The following is a 22,674-nucleotide window of genomic DNA, read 5'->3' on the forward strand; positions in this document are numbered from 1 at the left end:
CTGTCCCTTTTTGCCTTGTTCTATTCTAATAAGATACTAGGTCCAGACCACATGCAAGGGGGTGATTGTCCAAGAGTGTGAATACAGTACCAGGAAGCAGGGTTCACTGGGGGCCACCTTGGAGGCTGCCCAGCAGAGGGATGGAGCCAGGAGGACAGACTACAGCCAGACTGCCTGGGTTCAGATCCAAGACAGGTTGTGAGTGGCCAGCACTTTTGGAGACCAGTTGGCAAGTAATTTCCCCTTGGTGACCAGTTGGGAAGCGCCACTGTAATTAGTCGTGTGACCTCAGCCAAATTACTCAGCCTCCCCCAGCCTCTGTTTTCGCATCTGTAAAATGGGTGTCATAATCGTATCAACTTACAGGGTTGTCCTGAGGATATGGAGCTGAGATATGCAAAGCTCTTAAAACGGTACCAAGCATGTGGTAAACACCCAATAAAACTTGAGTGTTTTATTAAGAGAGATTGCCTGTCACTTGCACAGAGCCCTCCATGTGCCCCCACAGTGACCACTGCCAATCACTGAACTCCTGTCCCTTTCCAGGCACTGGACTAGTCCCTGGGGATTCCAGGAGGCCAAGGGAGGCAAGGTCTGCTTTCATGAAACTTACATGCCTTTAGCAGAGACACAATAAACAAATATACAAATAAATAAGCTAATTTTCCGCTGTGGTATATTCTATAGAGAACAGAGTGGGAGAGTCATTGGGCAGGAGGGGCAGTTACTTGACAAATGTTCTCACCCAGGGAAGTTTTCTCTAAGTGATGTTTGAGGTAAGGTCTGAAGGTGAGAGGGGGCCAACTCTGCAAGGAGCTGGAGGAACAACATTCCAAGAACCTGAAAGTGCAGAGATTCTAGTTGGAAGAGGGTGAGCTTGGGGAAGAGAAAGGGACCCAGGATGGCTGATGGCATTAAGGGTGGGTAAGTAGGAGGAGATGTGATCAGGGGACCTGGATGCCCAGGGTCACATCAGAGTTGGATTTTTATTCCAGGAACATTAGGCCCTCCAAGGAGTTTTAAGCAGATGTGCTTTGCTCTGAGTTGACTGCTTTTCTTTGTTGAAGGGATGGGTGGACCGATGGACCGATGGATAGATGTATGGGAGGGATGGGCAGATAAACAGGTGGCATCAACACAAGCGCAGCCTCCCTCCCTGTGCTCTCTCACCAGAGTTTGGTGCCTGCTGCCTGCCCCAGCCCTTTAAGATGGTATCTTCAGGGCTGCCTGTGGTCCAGGCTCCTGACACTGTGCCCTGGGAGGACTGAGTGATGTAGGAGAAGCAACCAGGCTGGGCAAGGGGGCTGTCTCAGGCTCTTTGTCTCTGGGATCAGGGATACACCATAAGGGTGGAGCTGATTTAATGAAAAGAATCCCAAACTGCTAAATCCAAATCCTGCTGTGCCATTTCCCGGCCGGGTGGCCCTGGGCCACTGGGAGCTCCAGCTGCCCTGTCGTAACACAGGCACGGTGATGGTTACAGAGGGTATGACAGCACTTAGGAAGCATGTGCAGGCGTTGTGCCCAGCTCCTGGCTTCCTTGTCTCATTCAGTCCTCACCAGAATCTCACAAGTTAGGTCCAGTTATTTTGCTGATGAAGAAATGGAAATGTAGAAACATTATGTGGCCAGTAAGCCCTTACATTTTATCAGCCTTCTCCCATGTATTCATTTAATCTCCACCAACCAGGTGAGGTAGGCTCCACTTGGAGAGGAAGACCCAGAGGCACAAAGCTGGTGGTGCTCTCAGTCCTAGAATATAGGGGAGGGAGTGTGCAAGGTGGCAGGCGCTTGGGAACTGCCTTGGGATTTCCACTGTAGGAAACCCAGGCAGGCCATGCACCAGCCCCGGCACCAGCTGGAGGGCCCCGCAGGAACCCACTGTTCCTCCTCACCCTGCCCCGCCCGGGTCAGTCCCGGCTTTGGGGCACTGAGAAGTACAGAAGTTCCCGAGGAGAGACAAAAAGTGTCTGGTCCCCAGCCCACTGGCAGAGCGCACAGGCAGCCAGGAGGCGGCTGCAACCCGGAGCTGCCAGCACCTCGTTTGCCTGGCATCTGTCCCTGGCCTGGGTGAGCTTGGCTGCCGCTCCTGCCACCACAGCCCCGCCAGTTCTTGCACCATGCCTTTCTGCCCTGCCAGGCATCTGAAGAGGAGCAGGCAGCTGCCCAGGGGTAAGTGAACAGCCAGGGTCAAGAGCAGGCTGTAGGGACACCAGACTGGGGGATGATTAACCCTCAAAGGGCAAGTGGCATTTGGTGGCTCCAAGCAAAAGAAGTTGAGTGAAGATGAGTCAACAGGGATACGTGGGAAGCTTGGACCTCTGCTCAGGTTCAGCCCAGTGCAGCCTGGCAGGCATGGGTGGGGAAGGCCAACCTTGGAGACACTGCAGAAAAGCCCAGCCGGCAACTAGGCATTGCCCAGAGCTGGCCACACACACACACACACACACAGAGTCTCAGGAAGTCTAGGGATAGTGGGCTCTCCCCTTCCCCTCCAGCCCTAGTCTAGGCTGTCTGAAAGCTGTCCAGTCCTGCAGCCACCAGCTACATATGGCAACTGAGTGCTTGAAATGTGGCTAGTCCAGACATATTCTTAGTACAAACTACGCCCTAGATTTTGAAGACTTAGTACAAAAAGTATATAAATATAATATCTCAATAGTTTCTGACTATGTGTTGAAATGAATGATACTGTTTTGGATGTACTGTGATAAACAAAATATATCATTTAAAATAAGTTCACCTGCTTCTTTTTACTTTTTTAATGTAGCTACTAAAACATTTGAAATTATCCATGTGGCTTGCATTATATTTTCTTTGGTTTACGCTGCTCTGGACAGCTGCATCCCCATGCTTGGCCTTCACCCCTGGAAATCCAGGTGTTGGAGGCCTCCCTGGAGCTCCCTGCTCCCTTGGGCAGCCTGTAGAATGATGGTGGGCCCTGTGACACATCATACATTGCAGCTGCTGTCACCTTTAAATAGTGATTTCTTCTGATTTTTAAACATTTTCCATAAATCCTGGGCTTATTAGGTATCATTTGATTAATTACATCAGAATGACAACTTTTTGACCTGAATGTCATAGAAGAAGTTCCATGGGCTATAGTGGTTTACAAAATGGTTTCACAGATATCATTTATTCTTTTTTCTTTTTATTATGAAAATTCTTATACAGAAAAGTTGAAAGATAGGAGTTTTTGTCCTGGAACCCCTGCCAGGATCTGTTGCATTTTGGAGTCACCTCCTCTCCCCCAAATCCCTTGTGTTGGTGGAAAGAGAAACTCAAAAGAAAGTTCTTAAATCCAGGAGCCCAGAGGGGAATAAAGCCCAGCTGGGGACAAGAAAAGCTGGGCTGGGTCCTGGCTGGGTCATGTAGGGGCTGGTCCCCTTAAACAAGCCACAGGCTGAAGTAGTGAGCACAGAGTGGGGTCAAGGTTAGGAATCAGGCTGCCTGGAGTCCTAGTTCACTGCTTTTACTGCTTGGACATGTTTCTAAACATCTCTGGACTTCAGTTTCCTTTCCTTTAAATGGGAATAATGACAGCACTTCCCATCAGCTTGTTAACATCATGACTGCCTCGGAGTGGGTGCTCTGTGTGTGCCAATCACCTTGGTTCTGCTATTGCTATTCTTCCATTCATCACAGATTCCGTGCTCACCCTCCCCATGCCAGGCACTGCTCAGTGTGCTGGAGTTGCTTATAAAACAGACACAATGGGGGCAGGCTGAAAATAAACAGTGTAAATAATCATGTCATATAAACACATAAAATATGTGTACTGGATTGTGATAAGTGCTATGGAAAGATTAAGGCCGGGAAGGGTCCCAGGTTGCAGTGGGTGATGTGGATTGAGGTTTCAGTAAGGGTGGTCAGGAAGGATTCCCCAAGAAGGTGACACTTGAGGGAAGACCTGAAGGACGTGAGGGAGCAAGTCATGGCAGTGTATGGAAGAATGGCTTTCCAAGCAAGAACAAGGGCAAAGGGAAAGCAAGTGCAAAGACCCTGGGGCAGAGGCGTGCCCAGCTGTCTGCGGAATGACAAAGAGCAAGGCAGAGAGCCGCAGTAAGGCTAGAGGAGTAGCTGGCAAGAGGTCAAGAGGCCTGGAAGATCACCGCACGGACTTTGCTGAGAGGGGGGCCACTGCGGGATTTTGAGCAGAGGTACGTGAGCTAGTTTGGGGCTTAACTGGGTCACTGTGCTGCCATATTGAGAACAGGCAGTCAGGGGCAAGGTAGGGAGCCTAGAGACCATGCCAATAAGCCAGAGGAGAAATGAAGGTGGCTCGGACCAGATGGGCCAGTGGAACATGGTCAGATTTTGAATATGTTTTGAAGGAAGAGCCAGTAGAATTTGCTGATAGGAATGGATATAAGACAGAGTGGAGCTGAGGATGTGTCTGGTTTCCACTTGAGTAACTAGAAGGTGGAGTTGCCCTCACTCGAGAAGGGAAGGGGTGGCAGATCTGGAGATGGATTTTGTAGTTGGTACGTGGGAGATGGCTGGAGACATCTCAGTGGAGCTGTTGGGTGAGGGCACAGAGGGGTCTGGAGGGCAGGGAGCAGTGAACCTGGAAGTCATCTGCACAGGGATGGCAGTTAAAGCTCTCAGACTGGATGAGCTCACCAGGGCACAGTATGGGTCAGTATGGGGACAAGGGGAGGGAAAAGGCCTAGTGACTCCCAACTTTCTGCTTTGGGCACCTGGTTGCCCAGCACTAAGATAGGAGCACAAGAGGAAGCTGGTGTGATGGGTGAGGTAGTGATGATTTGCAAACAAGCCATGTTGTGCCTGTGGGATGTCCCACACCGGTAGAATCATCAAGTCATTTAGACTCATAGGAAGTATAGATCTCATTGCTCTTTATCAGTGCTTCTCAACTGGGGGCAGCTTTGCCCCCCAAGGAACATTTGGCAACATGTGGAGACATTTTTGATTGTCAAACCTGGGAGGGAGGGAGAGGCTGCTACCGGCATCCAGTGGGTAGAGGCCAGGGATGCTGCTAAACACCCTGCTATGCACAAGTCAGCCGCTGCCACCCGAGTGTAGAATTATCTGGCCCAAAATGTCATTAGTGCTGAGGTGGAGAAACTCTGCTCCATACTGGATTTAACTGAGTGTGATAATAAATGTGAACATTTAGAGAGTGCTTGTTAGTTGCCAGGTGCTAAGCTAAGAGAATAGCTCATTTCATTCTCCCAAAAAGGTAGGCACCCCCATTTTCTTCACCTTACAGGTGTGTGCCTGACATTTGGGGGAAGTTAAGTCCCTGCACCCCACCTGGTGGATCTGAGCATTCACCCAGGTCTGGCTCTCAGCACTGTTCAGGAGGGCCTCAAACAAAGGGGTATGTGGCAAGATAGGTGGAAACGCAAGAAAAGGGAAAACCCAGAAACAGTAACAAGAGACCCTCATCCTTCATGATGCGTTTCTTCCTGAAATGTTTGCTGTTAGAATTTTTTTTTCCTTAACTAAAGCTAATACTAATCTTTCCTAAGTAACAGAGGACAAGGTAAGCGTACACAATTGAATGCTATAGAAAATCCCAATGTTGGCTTTGATGACCTATTTATTTTATCTTCCTTGCATTCCCCTCCACTAACATAGAGGAGGTTTCCTATTGCAAAAAGAACAAGTTTAAAACCTGGGTTTAAATCCTGGCCCTTCCATTTGTTTGTTTGTGAGCTAAATGTTTAACTTCTCTGAGCCTCAGTTTCTTCATCTGTAGAGTCAGTAGCACTCCTTCCCACGGTGTTTATGAGGATTAAATGTGACTGTGCGTGTTAACTGTCTTGCACAGTGGTTTACGTAGAGTGGGCCCTTAGAAGTGGTTGCAGGACTTTCACTTCTGGATAAGATGGGTGGACCGATTTACTATCCCACCTAAAACAACCCCCCCAGAAAAGGACAAATAATATGAAACAATGTTTTTCAAGGTACTAGACATTAGGCAGTGAAGGACTGTGACACCCGCCCCCCCCCCCCCCCCCCCCCCGCAAGAGATGGGAAACGAACGAGGCAAGCCCTACACGTGCCCTACTTACTGGCTTGAGAAAGTTTTCAGGCTGTGCTGCAGGAAGGGGAAACCCAGGTGGAGCCCAGTGGACTCCACGAGTTAAAGAGACAGCTGGGGAGACCAAAGCATTTCGAGTTTTCAGGATAGAATACCAAGGAGGAAAGTGCTGCTCAAAGAGAAAACCCCCTTGGGAGCTCATCACCACATGCACGTGAGGACATTACCTGAGGCTGAGGAAAGAACCACTGGAAAGGGTTAGAGGCAACGCTGACCACTCTGACACAGGGCAGGAAATAGTGCCTATTTCCATTGGACTCCTGGGGCATTGCATAGCATACACAGAAGGGTTTTCTCTCAGCAGTGAGGAGTTATTAGCTCGATACTGAGAACTCTGGACCCACCAAATAAATCTTAGAAACAAAATCTGTAAGAACAAGTAGACAGGAAGTCAGTAAGAATATGGAAAATTTAAAAAAAAAAAACTGTCAACAACTAGACCTAATTTATAGAACACTCCACCCAACCACAGCAGAGTAATTTTTCTCAGTGCAAACAGAATGCTTAGCAAGATAGACCGTATTCTAATCCCAAAACAAGTCTTAATAAATTTAAAAGGATTCAAATCATACAACATATCTTCTCTGAAAACAATGGAATTAAATTAGAAATCAATAATAGAAAGATTTCTGGAAAATCCCCCAAACTTGGAAATAACACATTTCTAAATAACCCATAGGTCAAAGAAGAAATCCAAAGGGTAAGACATTTTGAGCTGAATAAAAACGAAAAAACAATATACAAATGTTGTACATGCCTCTAAAGCAGTACGTAGGGGGGCAACTATAGCACTAAACACTGTAAGAAACTAGAAAAATAAGACCAAATTAAACACAGAGTAAACAGATGAAGAGAAATAATAAAGATCAGAGTGTAAATTAATGAGATACAAGTTGGCAAACTACAACCTGTGGGCTGGCTCGCTCTTTTTGTAAACAAATTTTTGCACAGACACAGCCCTGCTCTTTCACTTACGTATTGTCTATGGCTGCTTTCTAGTTGCAACAGCAGAGTAGGTAGTTTTGGCAGAGACCATATGGCCTGAAAACCTAACATATTTACTATCTAGCCCTTTAAAAGTTTGCTAATCAGAAAAACAAAGAAAAAGACATAAAGTCAGTAAAACAAAAAGCTCTTTTTTGAGATTAATAAAATCAGTAAGCCTCTAGCAGGACTGATCAGGGGAAAAAAGAAAAGACACAAATCGCCAATAATATAAATGAGAGAGGTGACATCACTACCAAATACTAAAAGGATAATAAGGGAAATATTATGAACAACTTTATGTCAATAGATACAACAACTTAGATGAAACAGACAAATTCCTTGCAAGACACAAACTGCAAAGCTCACTCAAGAAGAAATAGGTGTATATGTTATAGAAATTTAATTTATTAAAAAACCATCCCACAAGGAAAAGTCCAGGTCTAGGTGGCTTCATTGGTGAATTCTATCAAATATTTAAAAAAAAAAAAGTAACTCTACACAAACTCTTCCAAAAATATTGAAAAAGAGGGAATACTTACCAGCTTATTCTGTGAGGCCAGCATTACCCTGATACCAAAATCAGACAAAGACATAAGAAAAGAAAATGGCATACCAATATCCTTCATGAATATAGATGAAAAATTCTAAACAAAATTTTAGTAAATTGAACCCAACAATAATAAAAAGGACAATACATCATGACCAATTGGAATTTCAGGAATGAAAAGCTAGTTTAACATTTGAAAATCTGTCTGTGTAATTCATCATAATAGCAAACTAAAAAAAAAAAATGTGATCTTTCAATAGATACAGAAAAAAGCATTTGACAAAACCCCAATATCCATTTCTGATTTAAAAAAAAAACTCTCAGCAAACTGGAAATAGAAGAGAACTTCCTCAACCTGAGAAAGGACATCAACAAAAAACCTACAATAGATATACTTAATGGTGAAAAGTTGAATGCTTTTGCTATAAGATCAAGAACAAGATAAGGATGTCCACTCTCACCACTTCTATTCAACATCGTATTTGAGGCTCTAGTCGCGCGATTTGACAAGAATCAGAAATAAAAGGCACCCAGATTGGAAAGGAAGAAGTAAAACTGTCTTTATTCGCAGATAGCACGATCACCTGTGTAGGTGCGCTGGCAAGTCAGTGGGGAAAGGATTGTCTGTTCAACAAATGGTGCTGGAACAACTGGACGTCCATGTATAAAAGGATGAACTCCAGTCCATACCTTGCACCATATACAAAAACTAACTCATAGACCTAAATGTAAACCCTAAAACCATGAAACTTCTAGAAGAAAATCTAGGAGAAAACTTATGACCTGGGTTAAGCAAAGATTGTTTAGATACAAAACCAGAAAAAATTGATAAGTTGAGCTTCATCCAAATTAAAAACTTCTGCTCTTGGAAACACACTGTTCACAGAATGAAAAGAAAAGACAGACTGGGAGAGATATTTGCACAGCATATATCTGATAAAGAACTTGTATCCAGAAGATGTAAAGAACTCTCAAAACTCAATAATGAAAAATGAGCAACCTCTTTTAAAAATGGACAAAAGATTTCAACAGATATTTCACCAAAGAAGGCACATGGATGGCAATTAAATACATAAAAATCTGCGCAACATCATTAGTCATTTGGAAAATGCAAATTCAAACACGGTGCTCTACCCCTACACACCCATTAGAATGGCTAAAAGTAAAGAGACCGGCCACACCAAGTGTTGGTGAGGAGCTGGAAGAACTGGAGCCCTCATACACTGCTGGTGGCAACATTAAGTGGTGCAGTCACTTTGGAGAACAGTTTGTGGCAGTTTCTTAAAAAGTTAAGTATACATATATACAAATATACATAAATAAACATACATACATGAAAAGTACTTGAAAAGTTAAACACACAGGCTTAGAGCAGGACCCTGGGCGGGGGCACAGCTGGACATGAGAGCATCTGTCAACCTCTGGGCAAGGTGGATCTGGGTTTTGTAAATGAAGCTTATATGACGTGGGTGGCCCTCTTTAGGAAAAAGAATTGAAAAAAAAATGAGAAATTCCAGTTAGATACAAACCTGAGTATTCATTTAGGACAAACAAGTAACCACAACAAATTCTTAGAGCCATTCATCTCCAGGTCCCTTTCTTCTGAGTCATCTGGAGATGTTTTTCCAGAAAAGCATACATGGAAAAGCTTCCTGGCAACACCTGGCTTCCCTTCCCCACGTGGAACACTCGGCCACCCCAGCCCTCATAGTCCACGTTGAGTGGGACCCTAAAGATGCAGAGCCGCTGTCCCCTTCTCAGTGGCGGTGCCCTTGCCCCGTGAATGGCCACGCAGCTGCCCCAGCTGTGAGTACAATCTTTGTTTTCCATCGGCCTGCACTGTCTCTTGGGCTTCAGGCTCTGCTGTCTCAAGCTCCCTTCCTCTCCACCTCTCCACCGCTGCAGTGCTGCTGCCCAGTTGCTGCCTGGGCCCAAAGGAGCCGGGCTAGTGTGTGTATATTGCGGGACTCAGAAGGCATCCTAGGGCCCTGGCGCTCCACTCTCCTGAGCTGTGGGCCCCGTGGGCCCCTCCAGCCTGCTTTCCCACCACCCAGCTTCCAGGCCTCACTTGTGGCACTCCCCCAGCAAGGATGCATCTCATCCCATGCTCCAGCCCTCACAGCCGTCCCCTCGGTTTCCCCAGTCCTCAGCGGCCTTGCTGTGACCACTGTCAGCCTGACCCCAGCAGGTCGCCTCGTTCATGGGGAATGGCGGGAGCGGGGGAGGGGGGTGTCCCAGTCCCAGCCCAGAGCTGGGGACTTTGAATCCCTGGCTCTGCCACGTTTTAGCTGTGTGAATTCAGACAAGTTCCTTAATCACTCTGTGCTTCAGTTTCCTTGTCTGTCAAATGCAGATAGTAATAGTACCTCGCTCAGAGGCATTGTGAAGATGAAAGAATCCTAGGAGGGCAGGTGAGTCTGTCAGCTTTGTTAACTAGAAGAATCAGGCACCGCTCTAGTTCACTGCAAGGCAGCTCAGTAAGCATTTAACTCCTGTCTGGTCTCTGTCACTGGGCTGCGGGCCCCAGCAAGGATCAGCCTGGGTCTCACAGTTCTCCTAACTGTCATCCCACCCCCTTGGGAACACGGATCTCTGCGACTCACCCCACCAGCAGATAAGCCCGGTTAGCTTATAGTGACATAAGTGACATATAGCACATAATGACATTTAGCTGTGCATTTAAGATGTGTGAAGTTGATTTAAATAAAATACATAGTGAAGCTCCTCTGGCATCCGAACTTCTCTGAGCTGGTGTCAAATCTGCATGCTTTTTCCTCCTAGTACCCCAGGATGATTTTACTGCTGTGGAGAAATAACAAAGAAGACTAAGGGAGAAAAAGAAACCCAAGAGGGCCCCAAAGCCAGATGTGGGATGTGGGATGTGGGAAGGGGATGGCCTGCCAATATAGAACCAAAAAGCACAGCTGTTGCCGAGTGGTTTTTGGAGAGACGACCTTCTCACACCCCAGGGAATGAAAGCCAGCTGTGGTCGGGACTGGAGAGAGCCCTATGGGGGAGGCAGCCCGTGTCCACCAGGGTCCCTGCAGTAAGCCTGTTCTCCCTGTCTTGCAGGTGGTGCCGGGGAGCGGGAGAAGGTGCCGGCCAACCCCGAGGCGCTCCTGCTCATGGCCAGCTCCCAGCGGGACATGGAGGACTGGGTGCAGGCCATCCGCCGGGTCATCTGGGCCCCGTTTGGCGGAGGTACGGCCCGTAGCGCGCATGCTCACCCTCTAGAACCCTTGCCTCCAGGTAATCACGCCCCTCCGCCCTGCTATGAGCCTGCAAGATCCCTCTCACTCAGGTCTTGCTGGCTGAGTCCCACGCTTCCTACTGCAGACAGGCAGGGTCGTCCTCTTCTGCTGCTGGCCCTCAGGGGTCACCCCTCGGCGGACTAAGCAGGTCCTCGCAGGGGAGATTTGGGCCACTTTTCAAAAACATGCCCTCCGCCAACTGGATAGTCCTGTGGCTTGTGTGTAGTTGCCACCCTGTGTCCAGATCCCTGCTGAATGCTGGGTGTGTATGGGGTGGTCTACACTTAGGCCAGAAGTGGACACTCAGGGTCATATCGGATGGCGAGGTACCATGTCCTTCCCTCTGTTGCGGCTTGTGGCCCCTGCACGGCCCGCAAACCTGCTCTCTGTCCCTGACCTAAAAACAAAGGTTGCCATTTACTCACCTGCTCCTTTATTCTACACTTTTACTGGGTGCCTAAAATGTATGGAGTGGTATTCCAGGTGCTAAGAATTCAGTGGGAAACCAAATAGAGGATGCTTCTGCCCTCCCCTCCCCCTCCATTGTCCTGGGGAGACAAACGATAGGCAAGTAAAGGTGACTCGTGATGTCTAGTAGGGAGAAACGCAGGGAGCAAAGTAGAGCCAAGTGGAGGATGGAGGGTGCACTGTGTCAGGTGTTGTTCATGAAGCCAACTTAATGAAGTCACCAGGAGATCCAGGGGATGCGGGGGAAGAGCACGCAGGCAGAGGGACCAGCGAGTGCAAACGCCCTGGGTTAGGAAAGGACCATGGAAACACGAGGACCCTCAGGAAGGCCAGAGGGTCTGCGGGAGTGAGGACAGGAGGATGGAGGACCTGAGGCCTTGGGGACATAGTGGGGCTTCCAGATCTTGTTCTAAATTGATGGGGCACCAGGGAGGGCTCTGAGCAGGAGACAGACACAACTTGATTTATATTTATAAGAAGAGTCATCTGGCTGCCGTGTGAGTGGTGGGTCATAGAGACAAGAGCGGCCGAAGCAGGCTGGGACAGTTGTTGGACCCGGGTGCGGGGCCTGGGCGCGTGTGGGAGGGGAGGAGACCGTGGAGAGCGGTCAGCTGAGACGTGTTCTGAAGGTGGAGCTGCAGGGTTTGCTGATGGTCTGGACATGGGGCGCAGGAGAAAGGAACACCGCCGCCCAGCTGTGCAGGAGCTGTCTCTGTAGGTTGGTGTCTCTGCACAGTCATCATGAAAAGGGCTTTTAGAAAGGATCACCATGTCAGCTGGGCTGGGGCCAACAACCCCCAGCTAAGTGTGGAGACAGGAGCCTTTGGGCCAGCTGTGTTCTGACCACATGAACCATGGACATCCTCTCTCTCCATGTTTCACAGTGTTCGATTGATGCACCATCCAGGCAGGGGCAGAAGGTCACCTTTGGGGGCTTCCTAAATGGCTCCACACTGTTAACCATGGCCTCCCTGCCCCCTGGTGATCACTGCACCTTTGACCCACAGCCCCAGTTTAATGGCCTGGGAAAACCCAAGCCCACCCAGGAACTTCTGCAGCCTCCACGGGCTTCTTTTGGTGCAAGGTGGTTGAAAGTGACCCAATGGCACAGAATAGAGCCCAGACGCCCATGCCTCTGGACTTGGATTTATGACAGGTAGCACCCCTGAGCACCAGGGAAAGGAGAACATTGCCATGATCTTGGCTAGCAAGAGACTCTTTAAATGAGTTACAAAAAGCACCAAGTATTTAGCAACAATACAATGGAGAAATAAACGCAATTCATTCTTACAACAGAAAACTCTACAGCAGTGAGAATGAATGAACTACAGCTCTACCCAACAGCATGCATGAATCCTAAAAACATACTGTGAGACTAGGGCAGCCCAAGAACATGCTGTGATTCTATTTACATAAAGTCAAAAATAGGGCAGAAGGAAACCATGTTATTTATGGGTAAATAATTAGGCAGCAAAAATATAAAGAAAAGCAAAGAAATGAAAGCCGTAAAAGTCAGGATAGCAGGCCTAGTTACACAGGTGCTCATTTTATAATACTCTGCATCTCTGTGCATATGTGCTTTAAATACTTTTTGAATGTCTGCATATTTCACTACATAAAAAATCAAAAACTAAATAAAACAAAGAAAGGAGAGAAACTAAAGGTCAAAGAGGCTAAGTAATTTGCCCAAGATGACACAGCTAGTCAGGAGCAGAGCTGAGAAACAGAGGCAGATGTTCTGACCCCAAAGGCTGTGCTTTGTTCCAGCCCATCCAGGGCACTGTCACGTCACATGTGGTCTACCTGTACTCAGTGTGCTGGCTCCCTGACCCACACACGTGCCTGTCTGCCTGTTTTTCTCTGTCTCTCTGTCTGTCTCTCTCTGTACTTGCTAAATGGGGACCATGTGCAGAATCCCACATAGAAACCAGATTTGCCCCTCCCCCGGCTCTCTTTCCCCAGCGTTTATCAGACTTCTCAGGCTGTGCGCTGTGTGCCGAAGAAGTCACAAGAATTAAAACAGGAACCACCGTCAAAGGCGCTTATCTCCTTTCTACCAGAAATATAGAGGAAAGGCAGAAATCCCAGGGGTTAGCGGTGGCAGACATGTCCGGGCAAGTTTGGCACTTGAAGGGGGTCTCCATCCGCCTCTGCAGGTTTCCTGGCAAAGCTGTTATTAGCCTGGGTTCCCCTGGAAAGGAGGCTTAGAGGATCAGCCCTTCTTTCACTGTTTAATAACGGAGCCTGTGAGCCCTTTCAAGCACATTTGTTCTGGCAGAGAGCGGCCACCTCTGACAGGCACCAATGGGCAGCGTGCCTGCTGCAGTCAGGGGAGAGCCCGGGCACCCCACAGAGAAAACTCCGGCCAGCGGGGCAGGGGAGCCGGTCACTGCCGATGGCCTGCCCAGGGGTGGCCCTGATGGAGTGCCTCTTGTCTGGGCATTCATTCAACCAGTCAGTCATTCACTTGAGGATGTGTTCTGGGGGCTGGTGACACAGCAGTGAGTAGGACAGACAAGGTCCCTGCCCTCGTGGGGTGTACATTCTAAGAAAGGAGACAGACAGCAAGCAAGTAAGCCTGGTGTAGGTTAGATGGTAGAGAGCGCAGTGGAGGCAGATGAGGTGGGGTGGGCAAGCGGGAGTGATGGGGGTTTGGAGTTTAGTGACATTTGAGTAAAGGAGACGAAGGGGTGAGTTACACATGTATCTGGGCAGAGCGTTTTGGAGGCAGACGCGTGGGTTGGAAGAGCAGCAAGGAGGCCAGTGTGGCTGGAGCAGAGTCTGTGAAGGGGGAGAGAGGAGGTAAGGGCTGGTAAATCAGTAGGGCCTTGTCACGGTGATGACTCTGGCTTTTCCTCTGAGCGAGGTGGTGTCATTGGCAGGTCTTGAACAGAGCAGTGGCCAAGCCTGACTCAGGTTCCAGCAGGATCCCTCTGGCTGCTGTGTTGAGAATGGATGATAGAAGCAAGGACAGAAACAGGGAGACCAGTTAGGAGCTCGTTACACAATCGTGCAGGTGAGAGGTGATGGCAGCTTGGCTCAGGATGGCATGGGTGATGAGGAATAATTGAGTTCTTGATATATTTTGAAGGTAGAACCAATAGTATTTCCCCTACTGGAATGGGTGAAAGGTGTAAGAGAATGAGAGAAGTCAAGGGTAATTCCAAGGTGTTTTGATCTAAGCCAACTGGAAGGACGGATTAGCTGTTAACTGAGATGAGAAAGAACACAGGAAGTGCAGTTGTTTGGAAGGAAGATGGAGAGTTCACTTTGGGGCTTAGTCTGGGATACATGTTAGAGGCTCAAGTTTAAGGTATCAAGTAGGCAATTTGACATTTACGTCTAGAGACCAGGAGAGAAGACTGGGTTGGAGAGAGAATGTGGGGGCCATTGACACATAGATGGGGTTTGAAGCCATGAGGCTGGATGAGACACCATGGAGCTAGTGGAGGGACAGCAGAGGACCAGGGCTGAGCCCTGAGCTGCTTCCAGGTAGGAAGTCAGGGAGCAGAGGAGAAGCCAGCACAGGGGATGAGGAGAGCCAGGAGCAAGTGGGGTCCCTGAGCTGAGTGAAGAGAGCATCTAAGAAAGAAGTATCTGTGCACTGCCAATAGATCAACCAGGAGAGAACAGATGGTGAGCACAGTCCATGGTTGACTCGTCAAGGGTGGTTTTGGTGGAGTCCTGGGAGTAAAGCCTGATAACAGTGGGTATGAAAAAGGATAAGAGGAGGGGAATTGGAGTGTGATCATAGCCAACTCTTTCAAAAAGTTTGCTGTAAAGGGAAAAAGAGAAATGGGACAGTAGCTCAGTCCTCCAGTAGCTGGAGGAGGGAGTTTGTTTATTTTTTTAAGTTGGGAGACAAAACAGCAACGATGGTACAGGTGAGGGAGAGAAGAATTGCTGGAGCACCAGTATCTCTTGTGGATATAGATGGGAAATTCCTCAACAGAATACAAAGAAATTGAATCCAGTGATATATAAAAGGATTATAACCATGACCAAATGAGATTTATCCCAGGAATGCAAGGGTGGTTTAACATCTGAAAATTAATTAATGTGATACATCAATAGAATAAAGGACAAAAACCACATGATCATCTCAATCAACTCAGAAAACACATTTGACAAAATCCAGCACCATTTCATGATAAAAACATTCAACAGTCTAGAGATAGAAAGGAATTTTCTAAACCTGCTAAAGGGCATCTACAAAAAAACCCACAGATAACATCATGCTTAATGGAAAAAGACTGAATGCTTTTCAGGAACAAGACAAGGATTCTCGCTTTCACCACTTCTATTCAACATTGTACTAGACCAGAACAATTCTAACCAGAACGATTAGGCAAGAAAATGAAATAAAATGCATCCAGATTGGAAAGGAAGAAACAAGTAATCTATTTGCAGATGACATGATTTCGTATATAGAAAGTGTTAAGAAATCTACTAGGAATCTATTAGATCTAATAAAAAAATTCAGCATGATTGCAAGATACAAGGTCAATATACACAAATCAATTGTATTTCTGTACAGTAGCACTGGGAAAACTGAAAATGAAATTAAGAAAACTTCATTTATAATAGCATCCAAAAGAACAAAATACTTACCAATATATTTAACAAAAGAAGTACAAAACTTAATACTCTAAAAATGACAATACATTCTTGAAAGAAATTAAAGACCTAAATAAATGGAAAGACATCCCATGTTCATGGATCAGAAGATTTGATATTGTGAAGAGAGCTCCACTGCCCAGTGGATCTCTGGACTTCCATGCCCCACTCTAGGAACACGGCCCCTGGGGAGGCCCTGTTGGGCAGCACCTCCTAGCCAGCTCTCTGTGAAAGGGGAGAGAAAGGAGTCACACGATACCAGGGCTGCCTGGCATCTGATGGGTGCTCATGGGTGAGTCCTTGCCTTGCCTGGTTATCTGGAGAGAGCCAGCAAGCCCTCAAAGGTGCGTCTTATGTGCATAGGAAGGTGCTTATTAGCAAAGCCGGTGGCGTTGAAGTATTAGAGGAGTCAGAGTGAGCACAGGTTTTGGCATCAGGCTGCAGTCTGTGTGTGATCTGGCTCTGCCCCTTGCTTGCTGTGCGACCCTGGGCATGCCACTTACCCTCTCTGTGTCCTTGTTTGTAAAATTGGAATAAGAATATCTTCTTTGCAGAACTGTCATGAGAATTAAGAGAGAAAATGGATGCAAAGTGCTCAGCACTCTCAGAACTAAGTAGTTCTATTCATTCAACACAGAAGTCTGCCACGTGCAGGCGGGGCACACAGCAGGGATCAGACGGAGCTTCCATTCTACTCCCCAAGACAGAGAGTAACAGGAAAGTACATCGCATGGCACAGAGCAATTGTTCTCATCAGAACCACCCAGAAGAAAAGGGAGACTGTTTTATCCTCCCCCAGAGTTTCCAACTCACTAGGATTTGTGTTTCTAACAAGTTCCCAGGTGATACTGATGCTGCTGGTCTGGGGCCCACACTTCGAGAGCTGCTGTGTTAGAAGGTGGTGAGTGCTACTGAAAGAAAAAAAAAAAAAATAGAGCCATTTAAAATACAGTGGTGAGGGTGGGCCTAATGATAGAGTGACACCCAAAGTCTTGAAGAAGTGAGAAAGTGAGCCAGGAGGATGTTGGGTGGAAGTGTGCCAGACCCAGGCAATAGCCTGGGCAAAAACAGAGAGCATCTGATGTGGTCTTGAACCAGCTCGGAGGCAGGTGGGATGAGGGAGTGAGGGACAGGGCCAGATGCAAAGGAGCCTGATGGCAGAGGAAGGACGTGATCTGATAGATAGTTAAAAGGGCCGCTCTGACTGCTGACCAGAGCAGGAAAAGGGGAAGCCGGGGGACCTGTTTGCAGTAATTCAGGTGAGAGACAAGGGTGCTTACACTATGGTGGGTGGTGGTGAAAGTGAGCAGATTCCAAATCTGTTTTGAAAGTAGGACCTACAAGATCTCTTGGATGTGGGTTTGAGAGAAAGGGAGCAGTGAAGGTGGACGCCCAGGGGTCTGATCGAGCAGACAGAAAAAACTGTCATTAAGTGAGTGAGGAAGACACAGCCTAGAGCAGGTTTGGGACAATGCAGCAAGACCACAGCTCCATTTGGGCATGTATGAGTTTGAGATGCCTGTTAGTCATTAAACCAGCGGGCATCCTGAGTGGGCAGTTGGATGCAGGAGTCTGGGGGTCGGGGTTAGCGCTCAGTAACTAGTAGCATGGTAACTATCCCCCTACCCGGTGGGCATCCTGAGTGGGCAGTTGGATGCAGGAGTCTGGGGGTCGGGGTTAGCGCTCAGTAACTAGTAGCATGGTAACTATCCCCCCTACCCAGTGGCACTGATGAGCAAAGCCCAGCAACTGTCCCAACCTTACAGGCAGCAACACAGAGTGACAGTCCTGGGGCCAGGAGCCTGGTATGGGAACGGTGTCCTTGCCCAGAGTGACAGCTGCTCGCTGGAGAGGGGCACGAGGGGCCAGGCGGCAGCCTTGCAGTGGCCATCAGAGCTTCGCTGCCCATGCCGGGCCCCACCCTGATGTGTGTGTGGCTCTCACAGGCCTCTGGAGACTTTCCCCTGACCCCCCCCCAGAGCTGACAGTCCTGTCCTAGGTTCCTCAGAAATCATGGGGGAAAGAGGGGGACGAATGCGGCTCCCAGAAGCCACAGGGCAGGACACTTGACCTGGAGAAAATCCAGCCTCAGGACAACTTGGAGGTACACAAAGCAACCTTGTTAGTCCAGCTGGTTGTGGTCATTATTTGCTGGAATGACATCTCCAAACGGAAGCCCTCAAGGCACAGTCACATTCAGGATGAAAGGTCACTGACCCCAGCCCAGGCTGGCAGTGGTGGAGCCTGAGATCTTAAGTGGACCACTTCTCCCCAGCACTACTTACTCCAGATCCCAGCCCTTCTGGGAGATTCAAGAAGAGAAAGTCTTATTTCTATTTCCCCTGGATGTTAACCCACTAGGCCAGTGGGCCTGGGTCTTTCCGGGCAGCCTTTCCAAAAGGGGAAAGATAGGACTGTTGCTGACCTGGGCTGGGCTTCAGTCACTGAGCCAGCAGAAGGGGCACTTGAGTCTGATTCTGGTACCCTGGGCCCATTCTGGTGGGCCCTGAGGGACCACATGCCACGTGGACGAGAAATTGCCGCCACAGGCCTTGGACCCCATCCAGCCCCAAGCTCACAGAGGCCAGATCTGTCCTCTTCTGAGTATATAGGTCAGTACACAGCACCCTTGGGCCTCCTTCCCCTGCAGCCCTCAACGCTTCTCCCCTGAAGTGCTCCAGGAGCCTTCGAGCTTAGATCCCCAGGACAGGGGAAGTAGCCCCCAGCCACAGACCCCACTGACAGGCGGCCAGGGAGCCCGGGGCCGTTTACCAGGAGAGCAGGGTGGAGGAGCAGCTGCCTTATCTTGGGAGAGCCTGGCAAGCCAGCAAGGGTGATTTATAGGGGGCTGCTCACCACTGCTTCCTGTGAAACTCAGGATGCTAACTGCTCAACTAACTGCCTTTTACCCACCTTGCTGGCTCGCTAAGTCTGCCTTCCCTCCCAGCAGCTGTGGTGGAAATGCCCCTGCAGCTGGGCCTGCCTGGCTTTCCGTGTGTGCTAAGAAGAGCTCAGATCCCAGGGCTGGAAAAGAGTTTGCCATGGTCATTGCTAAGATGAGGCCAGTGGAGGGTGTGTGCCAGCAACACTGCGTGATGTCCTGGTGACTCCCAGCCACAAGGGGAGAAGTTGGGTTGAGGTAGCCACTCTCCAGAGCAGCTAATGTTTATTCAGCGTGTCCCGGTGCCGGGCTCTGCACCCCAGTTGACCCTCACAATAGCCCTTTGAAATCAGTCCTGCTATAGCCCCTTTTACAGGTGAGGAGACTGAGCAGCAGAGAGGCTCAAGTAATCTGTCCAGGTCCCAAAGAAGTAAGCAGGAAGCCAGCATTCTAACCCAGGTCTGCGGGAGCTCAGAGCCCTGGGGCTGGATGCCGGGTCCGGAGAGCAGGATGCCGGGAGCCCTCGGAGTGTCCTATGGTTGGGTTTGCTGGCTCTCAGTTTCTTCCCAGACAGCCTTGGTCCTCCACATCAGTCTGAGGAAAGAGGAAGGGGTCTCATGCTTGCCATTTGCTACTCTTGACAGTGGTTCATTGTATCAAAATTATATTGTGGAGAGGGACAGAGAGGCCCAGAGAGGTTCAGCAACTTGCCTAACAGCACACAGCAGCGTTGGGAGCAGGGGCAGCCTGCCTCCAGGGTGAGCCCATCCAAGGATGCTCTGTTGCCAGGCACCATAGTCTCTGGATCTGCGTTGTCTTAAGAGTGGTGTGGGGACAGGGGGAGGGAGGCAAGACTGAGGACAGAGGTAGTCCCCGAGGTCCTGGACCCAGCCCAGAAATGAGAGCCACCCCAGCTCAAGAGGTCACCTGTCACCACGCGCTAGTGTGAGAGGACAGATCCCCAGCCTCTCAGCTCCCTGGCCCACTCTAAGAGGAAAGTTTCATGACTATCTTTGCATACCCATCCCCCATCTCAGGCCCCATGGATTAAGAAGACCTCCACAAGGTGACGTGGGTGTTGACCTGGCCAGGGTTTAACCTAGAGTTCATTGTGGCAGTGCGCATCAGAGTCCAAAGCCTTCTAAATGGGGGGCAGCTGCAGACCTCCATCCATCCAGGGAATCTGGGCGGGAGGTTGGGTGGAGGGATTCCCTAGAGATTGGCCAGTCTAACTCCCTGACCATACAGGTGGGGAAACCGTGGCTCAGAAAAGAGAAAGCAAGTCAGTTGCCAGAGCCCTCTGCCTACCTGGGAGGACCCCCCTCCCCTGGAGTAGGTGCCTCCCCTGAGCCCTTGGACCCTTCTCTTTAACATGGGCAGAGCTTATCAGACCTTGGGGACTGTGGGCCACGGGGGCTCCAGGCTTTTCCGGCAGGTTTAGGGCAGGATACTCCTTGACTTACGGCCCCCTGGCCCCATGAACCACCCCTCCCACCTTCACGTGTATCTGAACTCTGGGAGGGGAGAGCACCGAGCCCCTCCCCACGTTCCCAGCACATGGGAGGACTTCAGCCCCCACCCCACACACTAGCATCAGGACCAGGACTAGGGGGCCTCCCTGGCCTGGGGCACAAAATTTAAGGGAGCACCAAAAAACTCAGTGATCAGGATGAATATTTTATTTAATTTTTTAGAATGAAAATTAATGCAAAAAAATCCATTGTGTTAGTTTCGATTGCTGCTTTAACAAATTGTCACAAATTCAGCAGTTTAAAATAACACAGATTTATTTGCTCACCCTTCTAAAAGTCGGCAGTCGGAAGAACTGAATTTTTATGATATTGAAGATACTGAAACCATGGTGTTGGCAGGGCTGGTTCCTTCTGAGAGCTGCAGGGGAGAATGGATCTTTGCCTCTTCCACTTCCTAGAAGCTGCTCACATTCTTGGGTTTCTGGTTCCCTCCTAATGTTGCCTCCTCTTCTGTAGTCAAATTTCCCTCTACCTCCATTTTTTAAGGCCCACTGAGATAATCTAGTATAACCTCTTGTCCTCAATCCTATCTACAACATCCCTTTTGCTAGGTAAGGTAGCAACGTCACAGGTTCTAGGGATTAGGACATGGACGTCTTGAGGGGGGCATTGTTTAGCCTACCACATCCATGATAAACAGACTATCAAAATTTTAAATAAATACAGGATCTGTGGGTGGGATTAGGGTGAGGCAAATGAGGCACTCACTCTCAAAGTCTGTGCAAGTACAGGGTCGGATCCTGTCTTTATTTAAAATTTTGATATTTTGTTCATCATGGATTTTTTTGGCATTAATTTGTATTTTTTTAAATATCGCAAAAATATTTCTCTTGATTACTGAAATTTTTGGCACCCCCTTTAACCTTGCACCTGAAGTGCAAAATTCACTTGCCTCCTTCTAGTCTAGGCCCTGCTTAGTAAGAGCAAGAAAAGTGACCCTACCCTACACACTGGATTTCAGATGAGCTCCCACCCCTTCCAGCCCCAGGGCTCACCTAAGCCCTTCCCTTACAGAATTCTGCCCACAGACCCCTGGGGACCTCCACCCCTTCTTCTGGTGTTGCAGGGCCCCAGCTTTGCTTCTCTGTCCACCTGCCCTCCTGGTGAATGCCTGAAGCTGTGCACCCATCTCGGTCCTTGCCCTTTGCACCCTCTGGAAGTGTGGGATTGTGGGGTTTTTTCTCTGGGATAGAATCCTACTCTGGGAAGAACTCAGGCTTTGCAGAAAGATAATATAGGTTTGAATTGAAGATCTGTCACTTACTAGTTGGGTGACCTTGGGAAAATTACAAAACCTCTCTGAGCTTCAGCTGCCTCATCTGTAAAATGGGACATTAATACTCATACCGCTCAGAGCTGCACAAGACGCTTGTGTTAAGTCTTAAGCACCCTCCGTAGCACTGGGGCGCTGGCCCCTCGGCAAGGCAGAGGGTTGGAGCCCTGAACGCCAGTTCCACAGACAGCAGCCCAGCTGTAGACTGGGCTCGGCACTCACTCCGCTGCTTGACCCAAACCGAAATCACCTGGGCTCCACCTGGAACACCTGCCGCCCATTCTGCGGGGAGAGGAATTTCCTAAAGCGAGCCCTTGACCAGGAAGAAGGGGCGGATCATTGGGAGTTGCTAGTATTCCTACGGTGCCTGTAACACCGAGCGTTAGGAAGAAGCGGGTCAGAGGTCTGAACCGGGAGCGCCACGGGGGCCGACTCCAGGAGGAGCGTTTCAGGAACTCGCCGAGCCCAGGCCCTCCCTCCCTCGCTCCAGGGTCCGGGCCCGGGGCGGGCGGCGGGCAAGACGCTACCTGCGCGCGTGCCGGGCATTCCTGCCGCCGCCGCGCCGCCGCGCCCGGGCGCGCCATGGGCCTGATGCCGGCCGCGCGGGCCTCCTCCGGGTGCCGCGCCTGCCCGCGGTCGCCCTGCCGCCTGCCAGCCTGCTGCGCTCCCGCCGCCGCCCCAGGTACCGCGGGAGGGGGTGCGGGCGCCCCGCGAAGCCGAGCGGAAGCGGCGTCCCTGGCCGACAGCGCGTTCGGCCCCGGCCCCACGCGCGGGTGAGGACAGCGCTGCGCCGGCGAGTCGCGGGGCGCCCAGGGGGAGGGGGGGAGGGAGGGGGGAGGGGTTGGGGGCAGCAGCGGGACCGGTCGCCGGGCTGGGGGAGCGGGCGCGCGCGTGTTGGGGGAAGAGGCAGAGCTGGGACGCCGCCTCCTACCTCCCGCCCGGGTGGTGGGCATCCCGCGTGCAGGGATGAAGAGCCTAGTCTTCCGGGGCGCGGGAGCTTGCAAAGGATCACCCCACCACCACCACCACTACTGAGGGGACCAGG

The 22,674-nt window shown here is 49.6% G+C and overlaps 1 protein-coding gene across 2 annotated transcripts in view; it reads left to right on the forward strand.

Moving 5' to 3' along the window:
* The window catches only part of ARHGAP22 (Rho GTPase activating protein 22), a 155,078-nt gene that overhangs the window by 104,831 nt on the left and 27,573 nt on the right, over nt 1-22,674 (forward strand). For both annotated transcript variants that reach the window (XM_061196359.1, XM_061196369.1), the window contains one exon: nt 10,680-10,808. In XM_061196359.1, coding sequence (XP_061052342.1) covers nt 10,680-10,808 — 129 coding nt within the window. The remainder of the gene's footprint in view (nt 1-10,679; nt 10,809-22,674) is intronic.

This window comes from Eubalaena glacialis, chromosome 1, assembly GCF_028564815.1.
Source record: "Eubalaena glacialis isolate mEubGla1 chromosome 1, mEubGla1.1.hap2.+ XY, whole genome shotgun sequence".
Lineage (NCBI taxonomy): Eukaryota > Metazoa > Chordata > Mammalia > Artiodactyla > Balaenidae > Eubalaena > Eubalaena glacialis.